This window comes from Orcinus orca, chromosome 6, assembly GCF_937001465.1.
Source record: "Orcinus orca chromosome 6, mOrcOrc1.1, whole genome shotgun sequence".
NCBI lineage: Eukaryota > Metazoa > Chordata > Mammalia > Artiodactyla > Delphinidae > Orcinus > Orcinus orca.
This window is the reverse complement of record NC_064564.1, coordinates 41,299,950-41,321,496: the sequence shown is the minus strand read 5'-3', so window position 1 is coordinate 41,321,496 and position 21,547 is coordinate 41,299,950. Positions and strand designations below refer to the sequence as shown.

At 42.7% G+C, this 21,547-nt stretch overlaps 2 protein-coding genes across 2 annotated transcripts in view; one reads left to right on the top strand and one right to left on the bottom strand.

The window, feature by feature from the left end:
* Window positions 1-3,953, top strand: part of ACO1 (aconitase 1) — a 59,551-nt gene extending 55,598 nt beyond the window's left edge. The window contains exons 20-21 of the mRNA XM_004275066.4: window positions 1,278-1,463; window positions 3,074-3,953. Coding sequence (XP_004275114.1) covers window positions 1,278-1,463; window positions 3,074-3,187 — 300 coding nt within the window. The 3' untranslated portion in view covers window positions 3,188-3,953. The remainder of the gene's footprint in view (window positions 1-1,277; window positions 1,464-3,073) is intronic.
* A 3,856-nt stretch (window positions 3,954-7,809) lies between these two features.
* The window catches only part of RIGI (RNA sensor RIG-I), a 31,550-nt gene continuing 17,812 nt past the window's right edge, over window positions 7,810-21,547 (bottom strand). Inside the window, 4 exon segments of the mRNA XM_049711124.1 lie at window positions 7,810-9,596; window positions 11,178-11,319; window positions 18,852-19,003; window positions 20,702-20,872. Coding sequence (XP_049567081.1) covers window positions 9,256-9,596; window positions 11,178-11,319; window positions 18,852-19,003; window positions 20,702-20,872 — 806 coding nt within the window. The 3' untranslated portion in view covers window positions 7,810-9,255.

Here is a 21,547-nt window from a genome sequence, read left to right as displayed (position 1 = left end):
CTGGTCTGACTGGTAAGGGGAAAGGCCAGGACATCGGGCTTTTAAAAGTCTCCCCAGTGATTCTAATATTCAGCAGAGTTTGAGAACTACTGCTCTATAGCCATGGTTCTCCTAAATTAAAAGAATCACTGTCTTCTCCCACCCATGCTCCCTGTTAGAGATTCTGATACAGTAGACCTGGGGTAGTACCCATGAATCTACATTTTTTTAATTAATTTTTATTGGAATATAGATTTACAATGTTGTGTCAGTTTCAACTGTACAGCAAAATTAATCAGTTATACATATACATATGTATAACTCTTTCTAAGATTCTGTTCCCATATAGGTCATTATATTGAGTAGAGTTCCCTGTGCTATACAGTAGGCTCTTACTAGTTATCTGTTTTATATATAGTAGTGTGTATATGTCAATCCCAATCTACCAGTTTATCACCCTCCCTTCCCCCTTGGTAACCATAAGTTTGTTTTCTACATCTGTGACTCAAGAATCTACATTTTTAACAAGCTTCCTGAGTAACTGATTCAGGGGATCTTAAAAGTGTACCCTAGATATTGAGACCTTTTAGGGGTATCTTACTATTATATTACAGTTAACTAACATTTGAGGATGGGATATTCTAGTTAATCAAGTATCCTGGTTTATTGATCATTGCTGTATATTGCCAGTTATAGATCATAGTAAAATGTACTTTATAGGAAGCTTTATATCAAGATTATATTCAATGTAATTTGATCCCTGAAACAGGAAGTATAAAAGCAGCACACAGTAGGTAATCATTTACTTTCTCTGTAGTATGTTCTGACAGTTGTTTTTATTAAATCTTCGGTGTCTGCTGATGCACCTACAATAATAGCAAAATTCAAGGGGAAAAATGAATTTTCTTTATGTTTCTTTGTGCTGATGTTTCCAGATACAGTGGAAGTTTGCTGAGAAATGTTGTATCACAAAGTGGCTAAGTGTGTGGTTAGACTGCATGGGTTCAGATATTGGGTAAACCACTGACTACTAGGGTACAGGGGCACAATAATAGCGAGGGTTGGGGGAGGGTGGGAGGAGAGTTCATTTCAGCGCCTACATGCTGCCTACACAGTGCAGACAATCAGTTAAGCCTGGCTACTGTGTTATTTATAACTAGCGGGCAGCATTTTATGTAAACGATTAATTGGTACTTATGAAGAATTTAGGTGTGAGAAGAGTTTTGACTTACGAAGCCTTTGTAAAGTGTCTGTGTAACTAAAGAAAAACTGTCCAAACTACTCTGTTGGCTCATCAGGGAATCAGAGCTGTCCTGGCTGAGAGTTACGAGCGTATTCACCGAAGTAACTTGGTCGGGATGGGGGTGATCCCCCTCGAGTATCTCCCCGGGGAGAATGCAGACACCCTAGGACTCACAGGGCGGGAACGATACACTATCAGCATTCCAGAAACCCTCAAACCACGAATGAAAGTCCAGGTCAAGGTAAGTCGGCACCTTTCCATGCCAGGCCCAGCTCAAAGGCCCTGTGTTCATCATCAATCTTGTTAGAAGGAAATCAGTGGGATTTGGAAGGAAAAATAAATCCCTCAGTAGACATGCTTTAGACTTAGGAGTTCTACTAGCACCTTTCTGACCTGCCAGCACAGTGATGCCACACTATGTCGGTTTATTATTTATTCTGTTTACTCATAGAGTTATCAGTTCCATCCTTCCTCCCAAACCTGCCAGCCCCACTGTCTCCTGTTCCTCCCAATCTCAGCCCAGAGAACCGTGATGAAATCTCAGCGAAAGGGCATTTTCACATTACCTTAAAAACCTTTTTAGGGGCTTCCCTGGTGGCGCAGTGGTTGAGAGTCCGCCTGCCGATGCAGGGCACACGGGTTCGTGCCCCGGTCCGGGAAGACCCCACATGCCGCGGAACGGCTGGGCCCGTGAGCCATGGCCGCTGAGCCTGCGCGTCCGGAGCCTGTGCTCCGCAACAGGAGAGGCCACAACAGTGAGAGGCCCGCATACCGCAAAAAACAAAACAAAACACCTTTTTAGGGCTTCCCTGGTGGCGCAGTGGTTGAGAGTCCGCCTGCCGATGCAGGGGACGTGGATTCATGCCCCGGTCCGGGAAGATCCCACATGCCGCGGAGCGTCTGGGCCTGTGAGCCATGGCCGCTGAGCATGCGCGTCCGGATCCTGTGCTCCGCAACGGGAGAGGCCACAACAGTGAGAGGCCCGCATACCGCATAAAAACAAAACAAAACAAAACAAAACACCTTTTTAGGGCTTCCCTGGTGGTGCAGTGGTTGAGCGTCCGCCTGCCGATGCAGGGGGCGTGGGTTTGTGCCCCAGTCTAGGAAGATCCCACATGCCGCGGAGCGGCTGGGCCCGTGAGCCATGGCCACTGAGCCTGCGCGTCCGGAGCCTGTGCTCCACAGCAGGAGAGGCCACAGCAGTGAGAGGCCTGCGTATCACAAAAAAACAAACAAAAAAACCCCACCTTTTTATTATAAACCTGTGAACAGACACACTCACCCCATCCCTGAGCCTCACCCCCAAGCGGCCGACTTTGATTAGCCCAAAGGTGAAAAAGACAGTGCCCTGGATGAGGTAAGGATGAAGAACCAGCACCATGGTCCCAGGGTGATCTAGCTGCCCAGACAGACTAAGCTGCTGAGCTGTGTCCCAGGGTCAGCAGCTGGGCCAGTGCCTAATGGACAACCTTAACGAAACATCTGCTGACTGCCGACACTTCCATCCTCGGGCAGTCCCTGGAGGAAGTTTAAAAAATATCCCAAACGCCACTACTAGCTACTGCCCTGAGAGGCTATTTCTAATTCTCAGGTGTCTCTCACTTCCATCACTTATTCTCTGCAGTGCTTGCTTTACCGTGTAGATCAGTACACTGGGCATCTTGTTAAATAAAATGCAACTTACTGCTCAGCAGGTCTGGGCTGGGGCCGGCGTGCGCCTGTCCCCGGCACTGCCGGAGTGTGGACCACACTTGGAGGGGTAGCCTGAGGGCAGGCCGGGCAGGATGCCTCTGGAAAGGGCTGGCTCACCTCCTCCCTCAGCGATTCTTCTCTGCTTCTTCGTCCTCCCAGCTGGATACCGGCAAGACCTTCCAGGCTGTCATGAGGTTTGATACCGACGTGGAGCTCACTTATTTCCACAACGGGGGCATCCTCAACTACATGATTCGCAAGATGGCCAAGTAGGCCCTGGTTTCCTCGGAGATGGGCATCCTGGCCGCAGCGGGGAGGAAGCGCAGTGCCTACAGCCCGCAGGCCCTGGCATGGCAGTCTCTCCACCCCAGCCTTTCCCCTCCCCTCTCCTCCCCTCCACGCAGGGGCGCTTCCAGCCCAGGGTGCCCTAAGGTTCCGGTGCCCATCCTCTGCACACAAAATCAGCAGTCTCTACATGCTCTATTTTTGTTAATCTTTTTATCTTTTTCTAGAATTTGGAAGCTTAGAATGGTGGGATTGTCAGTTGTGCCAGGAAGGGAGAGCTGAGCCCTTTACAGTTACTGATCACAGAATATGTTGATTTTTCACTCTTAGCCTGTACTGTTCAGCTGAACACAAATGTCTCCCGCCCGATTTTTGGTTTCTCTGTTACCCTCTGCTCAATGAAACCTTTCCCTTGAGAGTCCTTTGCCTCTGCATACTGTCCCAAAATTAACTGACAAGGCAGAGAAGAACTTTTTCACACTTCAAATCCTAGCCGTGACTGTGATCCCCTCGCCCCGCCTTTTCCTCCAGAGTGAATGATCCAGACACCTCATGGATGGCTCAGAGGTTGAAATTTTTTGATTATGTACCTTTTGATAGATCAACACTGAAGAAATATGGAGGTTTCTTTTACTATATTCAAACATTTTCCCCAGAAAATGTTTCATGTATCGAGAGAACTTTAGATGTGGTTTTGGAGAGAGATGCAGAACATTTCTAATTTGAATACGATTAAATCTATTTTCAAGGAAAACTTTTTGACTTTGATACTGAATTCTGCTGTGTGTGTGCCCCTCGTTTTGGGATATGTAGAGCAGAGCAGATCTCAGACTGCAGGATCCTGAAGCCTGGATGACCTTCGAGTTCTCCTCTTTTTGTAACCACGTCAGTAATATGCAGGTTAAATGGCTGTGTTGAACCTCATTTGGGAGCAAACAAGAAGGTAGCAATAGCCTGGTAGCAGTAGCAATCATGTAGTCTGGTGAACGGATCATAATTTTTTTATTTTCATCTAGGTTATCTGCTCATTTTCATCACTGAAGTCATTTCAGGGCACATGTCTTAAGCTACTCCAGCTGCCATAATGAAATATCATAGGCTGAGTGACTCAAACATCAAAAACTTATTTTCTCACAGTTCTGGTGTCTAGAAGTCCAAGATTGAGGTTCCAGCAAATTCATTTTCTGGTGAGAGCTCTCTCTCTTCCTGGCTTACAGCCAGCTACCTTCTCACTGTGTCCTCACATGGCCTTCCCTTAGTGCATGTGCACGGAGAGAAAGCACGAATGAATGAGCTCTCTGGTGTCTTCGTCTTACAAGGGCCCTACTCTTGTGACCTTTTTTAACCTTAATTACTTCCCTAGAGGTTCCATCTCCAGAGTCACAGTGTCCGGGAGGGCTTCGACATGAATTTTGGGGGACAACATTCAGTCCATAACAGGGCACCTTAACAGCTTACAAATTAATCTTCTTGTAATGAATTTTAAGTCTCAACTTTAGCACTCAGGGTTTGTGCGCTGGTCAGTAGAACACCTAGGATCAAATCCTGTCTCCACCTCTTCCCAGATGACGGACAAGGCAGGTTATGCAGCTATGACTTCTGGAATGGGGTCTCTTCACTTCTGGACTCTCCTCTACCTCCAAACACACTATCTTGTTCATTGATAAAATGTCTCAGCCAGTGTCCCATCCTTGCTCTCCACAAGGCTGAACAAATAGACCCCTTTTACCTGGTTTCTCAAGAAGGCACTGGGCTGCTTACTCTCCAGATTAGAAGTGTGCTGCTCTATGCTAGACCCAGCCCCTCCTTCCTCTCTATGGGGTTCCCATCTCCTTTGTTCTTAGTTTTCCAAATCCATTCCTGTCTGATCCCTCCTAGGGAAACAAGCGCTCCTTGGTGTGCACAGTGAGTTCACTGACCAACTTTTTTAATGCAGCAAATAAGCACATGTGTCTTTGGCTATGGGACAGCCTTCGTGTAAGTGAAGAATAATCTAGGAGAAGGATATATTAGTCATGACTCTTAGTTGTAGTGTTAGAAGCACAATTCAAACTGCCTAAAGCAAAAAAAAAAAAAAAAATTGGCTCAAAGAACTTGAAGAACACGGGTGGCCATGGCGGCAGGTCTGATTGGATCTATGACTCAAACAGGTTCCTTCCCTATCGTTTCCCCTCTTGCCCTTCATTTGTGACGGCCTCTTTCTGGGGCGGGCCGTGTGCGGGGGGATATGGCCACCGGCAGCTCTGGGGTCACAGTTAATAATTTGTGGTTGTAGAGATCTGTCTCCCAGTATTCCCTAGGCTAAACATACTGGAAGTTTGCTAGTCACCTAAATGAAGAACCTTATTTTTGGCACAGTTGGCCTTTCAGGGTTGAGTTAGGACAGTGTGGCGCACCCTGCAGGTTATGAGGAGCAACGGAGAGCTGCTTCTGAAAAACAGGAGCCAAGGTTCCACTGGCTACCTTCTTTGGAAGTTGTTAAATGTCATGACCACAAACAGAATTTAACATCCAAGTAGTTTTTGTTCACCCAGACAGCCTAATCATTGTGCACAAAGATTATAGAATTACAATGATATTTTTAACAGGTTTAATAATTTGCATCCCCAAAACTGAGATCTACTTTTTAAATACAGATTTGTTGAGTGGAATTTAGTTTTATTACATAATATAATAAAAGAGTTACTGGTATGATCCTGAAATTAATACTCCAGTTTGGTTCTGGTTGTCTAGTCAGCATCAGGACTGAGTATCTGCTACTGTGCTTCTACAGGCTGTTAACAACGTCCCATGAATAAAAGGGGTCCAGGGTCAGGGTATCTGGGAACCACTGGGTTAAACGGGCCTTATTACCACAGAATTGACATAAGGACACACAATGGCAGTGTGTACTGGAAATCACTCATTTGAGGGGAGAGGGGGCAGCAGACAATACAGAATCCTATCTGCCCACAGAACTGCTTTCTTCAGAGCATCTCACAGCACTTGGGTTTCAAACGACACATGTGAGGAAACACTGACCTGATGGCTTGTTTTTAAATTCAAATAATAATGTCAGTTTTAAGGGTGGGAATCAGTTTACTGGCCTTGTGACACAATCAGGCATTTGACTGAAGGTGACTTTTCATTTCAGGTGAAAATATCACAAGGTGAGCACTGGTGGGGACCACAGAGTTAACAAGATGGAGTGGTTGTTATCAGATTATATCAGAACCACCTGAGGAACTTCAAAACGTACACGTGGCTAGACACACCCTGGCAGGATGTTCTAAGGGGGCTGGGCATGTGCCATGAAAAAGACTCCCCAGTTGGTTCTGAAATGCAGCCTTTGACCTAGAAATCCAACGACCAGCATTTGGACATCAGTTAAGAGTGCGCAATTCTTAAAACCCTACCTACTGGTTTCTTTCATTCAATAAATATTAACCAAATGCCTACTCTGTTCCATGCTCTATGCCTGCAATGGCTTGACTCCAGGCTAAAGTCAAACAAGGAAATTATTTTTCTTGTTTCAGCTTTAGACTGCATTCTTCTGTTGGCTGTACTATTCACCTTCATCCAAATTGAATTATTTAGATACTTGCAAGAACTTTTCTCAAATAGATTTCCAGTGGATGTTGTATACATCCTATTGGAGTCCTTAAATAGCAGCGTCCAAAAAGGGCACTCACATATACAAAGAGATACTTGTTAGATTGGGATTTATAAGAAATATATATTTGGTCTTTGTCCCTAGTTTCTGGCACAGAGCTCCTAAAACCCTTGGAATTTCGTGATAAGAGCAACAAAGGTGTCTCTTGTTATGTTAAGGAGCGACTCGTGGACCACCCCTAAGGATGGGGGCTGGTTACCGGAAAAACAACCTTGTGATTAGAGGGTTAGACCTTTCAGTCCCACCCCCTGACCTCAGGGGAGGAGAGAGGGGCTGGAGGTTGAATAAATTACCAATGGCCAATGATTTAATCCATCATTCTTACGTAATGAAACCTCCATTAAACCCAAAGGACAAGGTTCAGAGCTTCCAGGTTTGTGAACACGTAGAGATTCAGAGAAGACACAGAAACTCTGAGCCCCTTCCCCAAACCTTACCCTATGCATCTCTTTCATCTGGCTGCTCCTGAGTTACTTCCTTTTATAATAAACCGATGATCTAGTAAGTAAAAGGTTTCTCTGAGTTCTGTGAGCCTCTCTAGCAAATTAAGCCCACAGAGGAGGTTGCTGTAACCTCTCATCTGTATTCAATTGGTCAGAGGCACAGGTAATAACAATTTGGCTTCTGAAGTAGGGAAGAGGTGGGGCAGTTTTGTAGGACTGAGCCCTTGACTTGTAGGGATCTGACGCCATCTCCAGGCAGATAGTGGCAGAATTGAGTTGAATGGTAGGACACCCCGTTGGTGAATTGCTTGGTGGTGTGGGAACAAAGCCCATATTAAAACTGGTGACCGGAACGTTAATACTCTAATAAAATATAAATGGAAAATGAATAAAAATTAGCAAGCAAGTTGGCTTAAATAACCCATTTTATTGTGTCTTACTAAGAATACTATTAATAACCATTATCAAACAACTACTATGTATATCAAGTACTTTATGTTATTTCAGTTAAAAACTCTCTACTAACTCTTACAGGTACGAGTTATCCTTGTTTCGCAGATGAAGAAAATTAAGCCTAGGAGAAGTTATGTAACTGGCAAGTTCTCTGACTCTCATCAGATCAAAAGGAGGAAGAGGTGGCTGCAGCAGGTCACCCCACTGATCTCCAGGACTGACCTGGGGGTCTGGGTGGCCTCCTGGACACCAGTAAGCCTTCAGATATAAGTGCTATCTGAAAAGAGTTATGCGACCCCTTATGCTGAGCATATTAACATTTTATGATGTTTGGAGGTTTGTTAAAGCCATTGATGGTCCTAGTGAATTACAAACAACTAATCTGAATCTGTTTTAAGAAGATGCTTAAATTACTACAGAGGCTATCCTGAGCGGAACATAAAATACCTTGGCCTGGATGGAGACAGTAAAACTCAGGTAGTTGTCTCCATGTCTGGAAAACCCCAAACAAAGCTCTGGAGCATCAGCCTTGTTAAATGACACAGGAATGCCATTCGGGTATGTATTCTAAGTTTTTAAATAGAAAGGACAGCCAAATTAAACTGCCTCTTCAGTATCATCCAAGGGACCTACCTGAGAACAGAGTCCGAATGTTGACCATCAACTATTACTGGAAAATGGCTTGAAATGACCATTCGAAGGGAACAATGGCACAGGTTAAGAAAACAAATTAATCGGTCAAGATGTACAGTAAACCAAAAGAACAGAAACCAACTTCTCAATGAGTACTGTATTATTTAAATGCCCCCATAACTAAAAATTGTCCACTGTAGAATTTTAAGATCAGATGCCACACATAGAGAACACAAGTGTATGTGACTATTATGCCTGTATGTGTATATATATTGAACCTTTGGAATTACCAACGTGTAAAGGATCAGCAAAAAGGAGCCAACAGAAAAGACTGGGGTAGAGTTAGAAGCGCTAGTGGCCAAGAGGGAGTTCCAAGAAAGGAGTATTCAACAGGGCCAAAAGCAGCAAAGAGGTCAAACAGAGGGAAGGACTAAGACGTGCCCAGTGGATTGGGCCACCAGAGTCGCTGGTGACCTTGACAAAAACAATTTCAGTAGATTATTAAGGGCAAAAGCCAGTTTACAGTAGGTTAAGGAAAGAAAGGGAAGCATGGGAAACCTTTCAACATTCCATTCACTCATTCATTTATCTCAATGTGTACTGAGTGGCTAGCGGTGCACACTGGCAGTGGGTTCTGAAGGGAAGAATGGCAATAAGTTAAGCCTTTTTCATTTTTCCCAAGCTCTACTGACCTACAAAGTGATTCACTGAGTGCTGTGATTCATTCACTCGTGTTTTATGTAAGTGATACAGTACAAACTGCTGAAAACAACAGAAGTTAAGTGATATATACTCAGTACAGTACAAGCCTTAGGGAAAATATCCTGACAGTGGTACAAGTGATCTGTGATTCACCCACTGGTCTAATTTCTTCCTCACTCAAGGTCACCCCTTCCCTGCAGACTGAGGTCCTGAGCTCAAGTGGACATTTCTGCAGCATCAAATGGGATCTTCTCAAAATGAAAGTCCTTCCACTTTGCATACAGTGTCTGAACTCCAGTTGCAACATCTTCCACCACAAAACTTTCAGTCTTTATAACTGGAATCTCAAATACCTTATACTTCACATGGATTCCCCAGTCATAGCTGCAGTCCTCCCTGGCACAGAAGATCTTTGCTCTCTTCTCAAAACTCCCAAAGCTCTTTGGTCTGGGGTGTAACTTACTCACAAAATGCTCCCTGAAAGCAACTCCAACCATAGTGAAATGGCATTCCTACGGATGAAGGGATCGAGTAGCATACAAAACAGAACGTTAGAACCAGAACATAACTGTGATTTAAAAAAAAGAAAACTCCACAATAATCAGAGATGATGAGAAGGCGGGATCCCAATTCTTTTACAGATGGAGTAAGAAGGAAATGTGGATTTGCCTCAAGGCCAGAGTAGAATCCACGCAGCCTGACCACCAGTGACACAGGTGGAGGTTAGGGTGGAGGTGGAGGTGCAAGTGAGGGGGCAGGGGACACCTCAGGAAGAGGAGGACTAAGAAGTTTCCAGGCAACCTGGCTCCCCAAAATAGATACTCCTTATTAATTCAGAAACAAAGAGGTATTTATTGAAGATCTGTGAAGCCTGAGTTCACCAGTGGCCCTGACAGGAAGAATCCAAAGGATACAGAGAACAACAACAAAGGGTCAATGTGTATCTGAAGAGGCTCAGGGACTAATGTGTCCACTGGCCCCGCCCCCAGTCAACGTTAGAATAAACCTGAACAAACACCACAGTGCACAGAACAAACGCAGATCCTACATAACCAGTCCCTCGGGAAAACATAGTCTAAAAGGGCCATTTCAACAGAAGATCACCCAAATTGGAGCTGAAAGGACCTTCCTTTTACTGCTAAAGAAAAAGACTCAGAAAGGTATGGGAACTTGCCAGTATTACCCCTAATACGCTTCTTGCTCCAATGTTGGACTGATTAAAGACTCAGCTTTCTGAAGACTAAACAGAACCCTAAAGTAATAACTCATCATCTGACCCGGCCCAGGCCCTCCACCCTCCCCAATCGGCAGCAACAGTTACATCCAATTTTTGTCTTTGGAGATTTTTCTAACCCTTATCTAAGAGTTTTAGAAAGCTACCCTGCAGATGTCATGTTTTTAAAATAAGGAGATTTTGCTTCCATTGTAAAAGTGATCCATATCCTCAGAAGAAAGTTTAGAAAACACAAAATAGTAGAAAGAGAAAAAATCATGGTATCTCACTGCAAAATATTAATACATTTTAGTATACTTCCTCTAGCCTTTTTTGGTACAAACATAAGTGGTTTTTTGGTGGTGGTGGTGATGGTGGTATTGCTGCTATTATTTTGCACTGCTATGATCATAGCATATTTACTACTTTCTATCCTCGTTAATTTTCCCACTGTACCATTAGTTTGTAAGAAGTTTTTCATTATACTATATAAGCTTCCTAATCACTTTGTTTAATAAACTTTATTTTCGAGTAATTTCAGATTTACACTGAACTACAGGTTTTACCACTTTTTCTAATAATATCCTTCATCTGTTCTAGGATCTAATCCAGGATACCATGGTGCATTTAGCATAACCATTATTTGTAATGGCTATGTAATATATAATTAAGTAGCTGTGCAGCAATTTTTAAGCTATTTCTTTATTGTTGAACATCAAGGGTTTCTTTTAAACTTTTTAGCCTTTTAAAAATACATGGACCATGGCCATGATAACAACAGAATAATAGTATTCTTACTATAAATATCTCACTGATAGATAATAAGCTTTAATGAGTGCTAAAAAATGACCCAGTGCTATTTGTTAAAAAGACTGCCTATCTCCATCACTCTTATATCAGCTGTATAACATGCAAAGGTTTTGCACTTTCTGCAGAGCAGTTTTTTATTTTCCTTATCAAGCACAGGTTTTACTTTTCCTTGATTATCCCTGATGAATTTTTCATGAATCTGTATCTGGCAAACCTAGATGCTAAAAAAACAAAACAAACAAACAAAAGAACCTCCTCAAATATGTAATTTGAATATAACTAGGATATATATACACACACATATATATGTACATAATCATTCATTCTTATACAACTTCCATGAACATACAGTACCTGGCTTTGTTCATAAAAATCTCATAGGTAATTTTATTGATTCTCCTAATAGGAGAATTCTTTGTTAGTTAATGTTTAATTGTGGCCTCCAATTAGCCTTTTAATATCTTCATCAAAGATGCCCATAAAAGCACTAAAGATGTCCGTGATGTGAACCATGCTTTCCACTTTAGTAGTTGGTAAAACTTTAAAAATCCTTCACAGGGACTTCCCTGGTGGCACAGTGGATAAGAATCTGCCTGCAACGCAGGGGACATGGGTTCGATTCCTGGTCCGGGAAGATCCCACATGCAGCGGAGCAACTAAGCCTGTGTACCACAACTACTGAACCCACGTGCCACAACTACTGAAGCCCGTGTGCCACAACTACTGAAGCCCACACGCCTAGAGCCCACGCTCCACAACAAGAGAAGCCACCGCAATGAGAAGCCCGCACACTGCAACAAAGCCCGCACACTGCAACTGCATAGCAGCAAAGACCCAACACAGCCAAAAATAAAATAAAATTAAATCTTTAAAAAAAAAAAATCCTTCACAAACAGACATATGATATGCATTAACTGTTTCAGGAATAATTACACCCACTCTCAAGGCATAAACTCACTGAATGGAACAGTAGGCAGAAGAGTCCCTCACCACCTAAAATCTTTTTTCTCTCTTCCTTTCCAACCACAGAGAGTATTGTTGAATTACAGTAAAATTAAATGTCTGTATAGGATGACCACATTCTATCTCAAAATTTAGGCCTTGGCTAAGTACAACTAAGAACCCTGGACATTATATATAAAATAAACATAAGATCTGTAGGGTGAAGAGAGGAAGGCAGACCAGCTAGGAACCTTGGGACCCTAGAAACAACATGGTAGTGAGTTTCCTGGGTTTTCGTTTTGCCTCTTATATCCCAGACATGGAGCTGAAGAAGCTGGCAACCAGAAATGACTATGGGGACAGACAAAGAAATCTCAACAAAACCCTATCTCTCTAGCTACTGGTCAAAAGACCAGGACAGGGGCAGCCACCAGGACAGGGGCAGCCAGCAAGACAGAAAACTTTCAGACAATAGCTGTTCTACCAAACACCACAGGAAAAAACAGCAACAACAATAACAACAACAAAAAACCCTGAACCCTGAGGCTAAGTGTGGAACCTAGATCTCCACTCTGCAGGTCTGTTAACAAAGCACCTCAACACTCCCACCTGCTGGTGTCAGAGAAAGCCAGGATTTTCAGTCCTGCCAAATGGTAGCCCCCCTCACCTGTGGCGTCCATGGAGACAACATGAGGGGCCAGAACTCCCATCCCCACACAGCAGTAACAAGGAGCCTCCCCTTGCTGGTATCAACAAAGGCTGAGTAGGAGACCAAGACTTCTACCTTTACCTGACAGTGATGAAACAATGTCCCCCATCTCCCCTGACAGAATGATATCAGAAAGAAGCCAGCTGACACAGAAGGTTAAGTAAGATCCCAAGTCTCATCATATAGTATGAAAATCTCTGGGTTTTGATTAAAAATCACTCTTCATAGCAGAAACCAGAAAGCTCTCAAACTGAGTGAAAAAAAAAGACAACCAATTGATGCCAACATGGAGATGACAGAGATGTGAGAATTATCTGACAAAGATTTTAAAGTAGCAATAATAAAAATGCTTCAATGAGTCATCATAAACACTCGAAACACGAACAAATATAGAGGCTCAACAAAGAAACGGAAGACATAAAGAAGAACAAAATGGAAATTTTACAACTAAAAGATACAATAACCAAAATAAAAAACTTAGTGGATGGGCTCAACAGCAGAATGGAGAGGAAAAAGAAAAGAATCAATGAACTGGAAGACAGAATAATAGAAATGACCCAATGCAAACAACAGAAAGAAAACAGACCAAAATAAATGAATAAATAAATAAATAAACAGAGACTCAGGGACCTTTAGGACCATTTAAAAATATCTAACATTTATGACACTAGGGTCCTGGAAGGAGAGGGGAAAAAGCAGAGCTTAAAAAGTACTGGAAGAAATAATGACGGAACATTTCCCAAATTTAACATAATGTAACATAAACCTACAGATACAAGATGCTGGACAAATCCAAATAGGATAAACCCAAAGAAACCACACCAAGACACATTATAATTAAACTTCAGAAAACTAAAGACATAGGAAAGAATCTTGAAAGCAGCCAGAAAAAAACTGACACCTGACCTATAGGGGAAAAACAATCTGGATGACACCAGATTTCTCAGCAGACACTATGGGAGAGCAGAAGAAAGTGACACAGTATTTTTCAAATGCTGAAAGAAAAACCTGTCAACGCAGACGCCTATATCCAGCAATATATCCTTCAAAAATGAAGAGGAAATCAAGACATTCTCAGATGAAGGGAAACTAAAAGAATTTGTTCACCAGTAGACCTTCCCTAAAAGAAGAGCAAAAGGAAGTTCTCTAAACAGAAGGACATGATAAAAGAAGAAAACTTGAAACGTCATAAAGGAAGAAGAAACATGGTGATTTCCACAGTATCAGCTGTAGAAGGATCCGCTCTGTCCCAGTGGTTTGTGGCGCTGCCTCTCTTTTATCAAGTGTTCCAGGTGGAACCAGATAGCCTAGGTGCAAACCCTGTTCCTACCACTCAGCAGCTGTGTGATTTGGGGCAAGTGCCTCAGTTTCCTCAATTATTATACAAAATGGGAATAGTAATAACATTTACTTTGTGGGCTGTTGGGAGGTAAGGTGAGTTAATAATTGCTCAGTGCTGCCTGGCGTAGCTCTAATGCTCCTTGTTGTTAGCCTCGGTCTGTTAGGCTAGTCTTTTGCTGAGAACCATGAAAATGTTAATGATGGTGATTTGTACTTTAGTATTGGGTAGGGCAATACCCATTCATGAGTTATTTTTTCAGAAATGTCATAGCTATTTTCATTTATTTATTCTTCTGTATAAACTCAGGAACCATTTTACCAACTTAAAATATCATTTAGGGCTTCCCTGGTGGTGCAGTGGTTAAGAATCCGCCTGCCAATGCAGGGGACACGGGTTTGAGCCCTGGTCCAGGAAGATCCCACATGCTACGGAGCAACTAAGCCCGTGCGCCACAACTACTGAGCCTGCGCTCTAGAGCCCGCGAGCCACAACTACTGAGCCCACGTGCCACAACTACTGAAGCCCGCGTGCCTAGAACCCATGCTCTGCAACAAGAGAAGCCACCGCAGTAAGAAGCCCGCGCATTGCAACGAAGAGTAGCCCTCACTTGCCGCAACTAGAGAAAGCCTGCGCGCAGCAACAAAGACCCAATGCAGCCAAAAAGAAATAAAGAAATAAATTTTAAAAAATCATTTATACTTTGATTATGGGTTATGATAAACCTATAAGAGAATCTGCAGCAAATGCACATCTTTAAAATATTCAGGCGTTCCATTCAAGAGCATGGCATTTCTTTTGTCTTAATCTACCTTCTATCTCTAAGTAAAATTTTTTTAGTTGTCCTTATTTACACTTCAAACATTTCTGGTTAGGCCAATAGATGTAGTAGTTAAACAGATGGGCCCTGCCAGCTCCACCCCTAACTAGCTGTGTGGTCTACTGACACTGAAAACTTCCATGCCTCTGTTTCCCTCCTGGAGCATGACATAATAAGAGGCTCTACCACATGGAACTCTGTGAGGCCCGTTGATATAAATAAACAAGCATTTGCAGGGCTTGGTGGAGAGCCCATGTTCTGCATGTATGAGTCACAGTTATTGTTGTCACTGTGAATGGAAATGTCCCACCCCCGTATATCTTGTATTGGTTACTGATCATCCATAGAGAATCCATTGATCTCTAAAGCACTTCAAATTCAAATAAAATTTGATTTATATTTAAAAATTTAGGCCTGGAATATAGGTTAGGAAAACAATCAAAATATGATTTTCTGTCCCCCAACTCCCCACCCCATCCGACTTGAAATTACCTTCATTGTTTTTGTAAGAATAAAGGATGCTTAATGCTTCCTATTTTCAATTCAAGTTTTCACTGCCGTAAAACTGTTGCATTATGTATATTTAATCCCGTTATTTCCTTTGGGTAAATTTCTAGAAGTGAAATTCCTGGGTTACATGATATACATTTCCCTATGAGCAATTTTAATTTCTTTTTCTCAGACACGGTTCTGATCACTACCTAATGCAGGCTCACGGTGGGGGGGATTTGATAGGAAAGAGGGTAAAAATATAAACTTGCCCTTTGGGCATCCAATTAAAAAAAATCACTTATATCTAATGATATTCAATTATATACTAAAATTCATTAACTATTAATAACCTCAAATATTTTAAATGTCACTAAAGGCAATAAATATAAATCCTAATAAATTAAAACTAACTATTACTGCTATACTGAAGACTAAGTAAAACTCAGTAACTGGATAAAGAGGTTCAACCAAAGTCACAAATTAAGTCTAGAGCACACTGCTTCCCCATTGCCCACCTGTGGTTGAGAAGCAGCCTAACTCCCTGCACTGAGGTGGAAAGAGCGAAACTATGAAACCCCGATTGCGTGCAGTCATGGGTACACATCACGTTGGAAGTTATTCCGTCAAATTGAACTTTCAACCCATAACTTATTCTCTACTCATAAGAAAGGAAAGTAGGCTTCCTCATTTTGATTTCAAATGACCCTCCACAACTAGAACTGTGAAAAATATCCTTTATACTTTATTCCTCCAGAACGAAATACTACCAGATCCTGAAGCTTCCATCATAGAAATAAGTTCTTGGATGGTTCTGGGCTCTCTACATGTTCAGATGGCTGGAGAGTAACCAGAGATTCCCCAAGGGCCACAGTGCTCTGGTGAAGGTCAGCCACACGTAGACAATGGACAATGCAGCTGTGGGTGCAGAGAAGAGAGTGTACAGTCTCCCTCCCCCCTACCCAGGGATTACCCTAGAGATCTCTGAACTGGTTCCCTCTCTTCTGCAGAGTTTCTTTGATATGAAGGGCCCAGGTGCTCAGATCCAATGCCCAACCCTTAACAAAACACCAGAGAAAGGGGGCTTACCCCAAGAACCATAATTCCTTCTAGTTTTAAGAGCATACCGTTTTTCCCTAACTTATTATACACTTCTCCTAAGCCTTTGAAAGCAAGGTCTTCTTCTTTCAACAGAGCAGTGGAGGCTGGTCACCAGGATAGGACAGGGATGACACCAAGACTCTGAGCTCCCAGCTGCCATGGCATTGCCAGCTGCCAATGACTCGTGGCCACACTTGTGCTGGGCCCTTGCTGATTCTTTACCACCTCTGCCGGTTTTTGATCTGTGGGTGTTAGGGGAATCCCAAATGCTATTAAATAGCCTAATTCAACAGATATTAAACCATTTTCTCCTCACCCCATTCTATGGCCTGGTGTACTGCCTACAAAAGAATGTCTATGTGTTTGTTCCAGCCTCCGTCTGCCTCAAGACTTTTACTCTATTGCTTCTGCCACATGTGAGTGTAAGCACCTTGTTACTCAGTGGGGGAGATAAAGAATTATGCCAAAGCTAACATCGTTTTAAAGCCTTTATTAGCAGTGTCCCTGTATTCTACAAAATTGCGAAGTGGCTCAGTGAAAAAACCCTATCCTAAGTAAAATTAAGGAGGGAAATTAAGAGGAACTAAAGAATTGCCCTTCAATTCTGTTCAGTGAAAGTGTGGAAGAGGTATTTTTAAATATCTTGTTCTCCAAACTTTAGGAAGAAATGTTCTTTAAAATGAGTCAACGCTGACATAACACTGTAATTTTTTCCTAAAATAAGTATTAGTTTGCTTTAGATCATTCATTGCTTCTCAATACTTTTTTGAGCTACAAATTATGACTTTTCAAAATTATGAACCCTATGGAATCAGTCTACTAAATTGTAAGACTCATCTTCATGAAGTTTAAAGTAGGCCTCACGCCTCTGTCCAGTAACAACTCCCATTTTTGAGCACTTATTTTATACCACGCACTGTAGGAAGCAATGCATATGTCTCACTTTATCCCCCAAACTACCCTGTGAGTCAAATACTGTTATTTTCCCAACTTTACAAACAAGGAGAATGATGATCTCAAAGAGGAACTACCTGAAGTCATACATTTTGTAAGTGGCAGAACTGGGACTGGAACCACTGATTCTAATGTTAAAGCTCCTGCCCCAGACTTGCAGAGTTCAATGCTTCCAAAGAGTCTGAGATAAAATCTCTGCAAATGGTCTGCAGAAAGCATGGGTGTATGTGTGTGTGTGTGTATGTGTGTGTTTCCCCAATCTGCCCCCCATTTTTCTGTGTTATAAAGGAAATTACAACCAAACTAAGGTCACTACCGAGATGCTGGACTGAATCAGTGCGCCACTCCAAAGTTCACACGATTATCCATACCTACGTACTTCCAACACTGGGCACACCTCCCAGGCACAGTGCACTGGAAGCTTTTCCCTGAGAACTCTGGATGTTAGAGAGAGAGAGATTTGAGGAAAAGACTAAGAAGAGCTGTGTCTTGCAGTGTTAGGGTGTAGTGCTCATAATGAACTGTCAACTTAAGAGCAATTTTAGCTCAGTTTGCCTTTTAGATCTAAAAACATAGTTTCAGGTATTAGCACTAATACAATATATTTTAACTCACTGAGACTCAAAGCAGAATGAATCTGATGCTCACTACAGGGTGAAATTTTAAGCATAAACTTATGGTTCTAAAATAACACTCTGGGGATTTCCCTGGTGGCGCAGTGGTTAAGAATCTGCCTGCCAATGCAGGGGACGAGGGTTCGAGCCCTGGTCCGGGAAGACCCCCACATGCCGTGGAGCAACTAAGCCCGTGCACCACAACTACTGAGCCTGCACTCTAGAGCCCACGAGCCACAACTACTGAGCCCACGTGCCACAACTACTGACACCCGTGTGCCACAACTACTGAAGCCTGTGTGCTGCAACTACTGAAGCCCATGTGCCTAGGGCCCATGCTCCACAACAAGAGAAGCCACTGCAATGAAGCCCGCACACCGCAACAAAGAGTAGTCCCCGCTCGTTGCAACTAGGGAAAGCCCGCACACTTGCAACTAGGGAAAGCCCACACACAGCAATGAAGACCCAACGCAGCCTAAATAAATAAATAAATAAATAGAAATGTTAAAAAAAAAATTTAAAGTAAAATAAAATAACACTCAGGGAATTCCCTGGCAGTCCAGCGGTTAGGACTCCACTGCCAAGGGCGCAGTTCAATCCCTGGTCAGGGAGCTAAGATCCCACAAGCCGCACAGTGCAGGGAATGGAATGGAATGGAATAGTAAAGTAAATAACACTCAGAGCAATATGATAACAGGTACCAGCCATGCTCACAAACAGGGACTGTTTGTGACTTACAGTCAGATTCTGAAAGAGTAACACAGATACAAAGACTTACTTTTTCTTTAAATACTGCTTCATCTCACGTCTGCAGGCTTAAAATGGAGTCATTCATCATTTTTTCTTCATATATGCTTATTTTTTCTTTTTCGATTACATCGGCATTACTAGTCAGAAGGAAACACTTGCTCCCTCTTGCTCTTCCTCTGCCTATTAGAAAATAAATATTTTATTTGGTGTCTTTGACTTAAAACTCTGATAAATCTGAGAATATGAGAGAAATAGGGGTATTCCTAAGATTCAACTTTGGTTCACTGAATCCCACTTTCTAGAAAAGCTGAGCTGGTAGGGTGTGAAGTCTAACTCAGGTGTGCACCTGCATATTAAACATTCGGATAAACAAGGAGCCCACCTTAGGCAGGCTTCCTCGGGGTCTCCATGGTACAGTGTGACTGGACAGGCACATTATTGGAAATACTGCTTAAAGACAATCTGGCATGAAACCTCAGGATGACATGGTGAGGGCCCCAAAGATGAATAATAAACAGATGGGGAAATGGGGAAATAAGATATGTTCACAACCACCGGAATATAGGTGGAAAATGATAACTGCTATAAGAAAGATGGATAGGGAGGGCTTCCCTGGTGGCACAGTGGTTAAGAATCTGCCTGCTAATGCAAGGGACACGGGTTCAAGCCCTGGCCCGGGAAGATCCCACATGCCATGGAGCAACTAAGCCCATGTGCCACAACTACTGAGCCTGAGAGCCCGCAAGCCACAATTACTGTGCCCACGTGCCACAACTACTGAAGCCTGCGCACCTACAGCCTGTGCTCTGAAACAAGAGAAGCCACGACAATGAGAAGCCCGCGCACCACAAGGAAGAGTAGCCCCTGCTCACCGCAACTAGAGAAAACCCATGCACAGCAACGAAGACCCAACACAGCCAAAAAATAAATAAATAAATTTATAAAAAAAAGAAAGATGGATAGGGACTTCCCTGGTGGTCCAGTGGATAAGACTCCGTGCTCCCAATGCAGGTGGCCAGGGTTTAATATCCCTGGTCAGGGAACTAGATCCTGCATGCCACAATTAAAACCTGGCACAGCTAAATAAATAAATAAATTTTTTTTTTTAAAAAAAGAAAGATGGATAAAAGGGTCATGGGCATTCAAATTAGAGATTATTGCCAGCTGGGAGAATTAGGGACAGGTGATGTGGAGGCAGGAGAAGAGGAAAAACAAAGGTCAGCAGAAGCAGTACTCGTACAATTCCTTCAAAAAGGAAGAAATGATACAGTCAGGTAGGCTGAAGTGGCTAATGAATAAAATGGAAGAATGCGGAATAAGGTTGGAAAGATAAGTGGGTGCTGGATTTTGAAAATGCTTTAACACCAAGAAAATTGGGGAAACACTGGAGTTTCTAAACAGGCAAGGGACATGCTCAGAGCTGTTTTTCTGGAAAAAAGATGTGGCAGCCGTTGTTATGGAAATTAGAAAAAGTAAGAGAGACCAGTTAGGAGACTGTCTAGTTCAAGTGGGACACAACTCCTTGGAGTGTCTCTTCTGGAATACAGGGAGCCCACCAGCACCTAAGCACAACCAGAAAAGGTCCACATGTGACTGCCAAAGCGTCAATCAAAGTTGGAATTATCCTTCAATAAATATGTCAGCCAATGTCGGTCCAGTAATCAGTATTCATTGTGAACAAGAACCAAAATGGAGTATATGTTAGTGGACAAAACTGTAGCCACCCAGTCCTGACCAAGTAAGCCACCTTTAGGGCCAATGATACCAGGGTCCACTGTGCCATTGGTCACAGTAAAGGAGAAAGGCTGGAATGACAGACACATTCACAAATCAGATAAAATGGCAGCCATTTAGTAATGGTATGAAAGCTTTTCTTACCTCTGGTTTGGATCATTTTGGCGACATTGCCCACATACTCATATAGGAGGACCAGATTGCACTGAGCAATGACAATGCCTCCATCAGCAACTGAGGTGGCAATCAGAATCTTGTTATCTCCGTCAGTTCTGAATGCATCCAATACACACTTCTGTACTGGGAGGGTCATTCCTGTGTCAGAGTCAGAAGGCAGGTATAACTCACCAAGAGGGAACTTTACCCTTGAAAAAATAGCTATTAATTATGGAATACTTACGACATGCCAGGTACTGTGATAAGTGCTTTACATTCATGATCTTACAACAACCCTTAGCGATAGGGCCTATCCTTGTCTTTGTTTTTGAGAGGATATTTAAGGTGGGATCCAACAACTTGGACTCTGCCACAAGTCTGCCTGACCTAAAATCCCAGCTGTGGCAACTACTAGCTATGTGGCTTTGGTCATGGTATATCAAAACAAATATTGATTTTTTTGCAAAAATATTAACAGCTAATTTTAGCACATTTGCACACGCACAGCAGTTTTCAGCTAACAAGACCATTTCACATCTACTTACTCACTGGAATTTCACAAGGCCATTTTAGGTTGATGTGGCAAACGTTAAGATTCCCCTTTGTTATAGGTGAAGATCTTGACGTTTTGGAGGTATAGTAAACTGACAGCTAGCTAGCAGCAGAATCGGGCTTTGAACTTAAGTCTAGGATTCAGCAGTATGCAGTTCCCAGCCACTGATACACTGAGAAGGAAAGAATTTCAGTGGTCTCCACCTCAGAGTTAATAGAATTTATATATATATATATATATATTTTTTTTTTTTTTTTGGCTGGATTGGGTCTTCGTTGCTG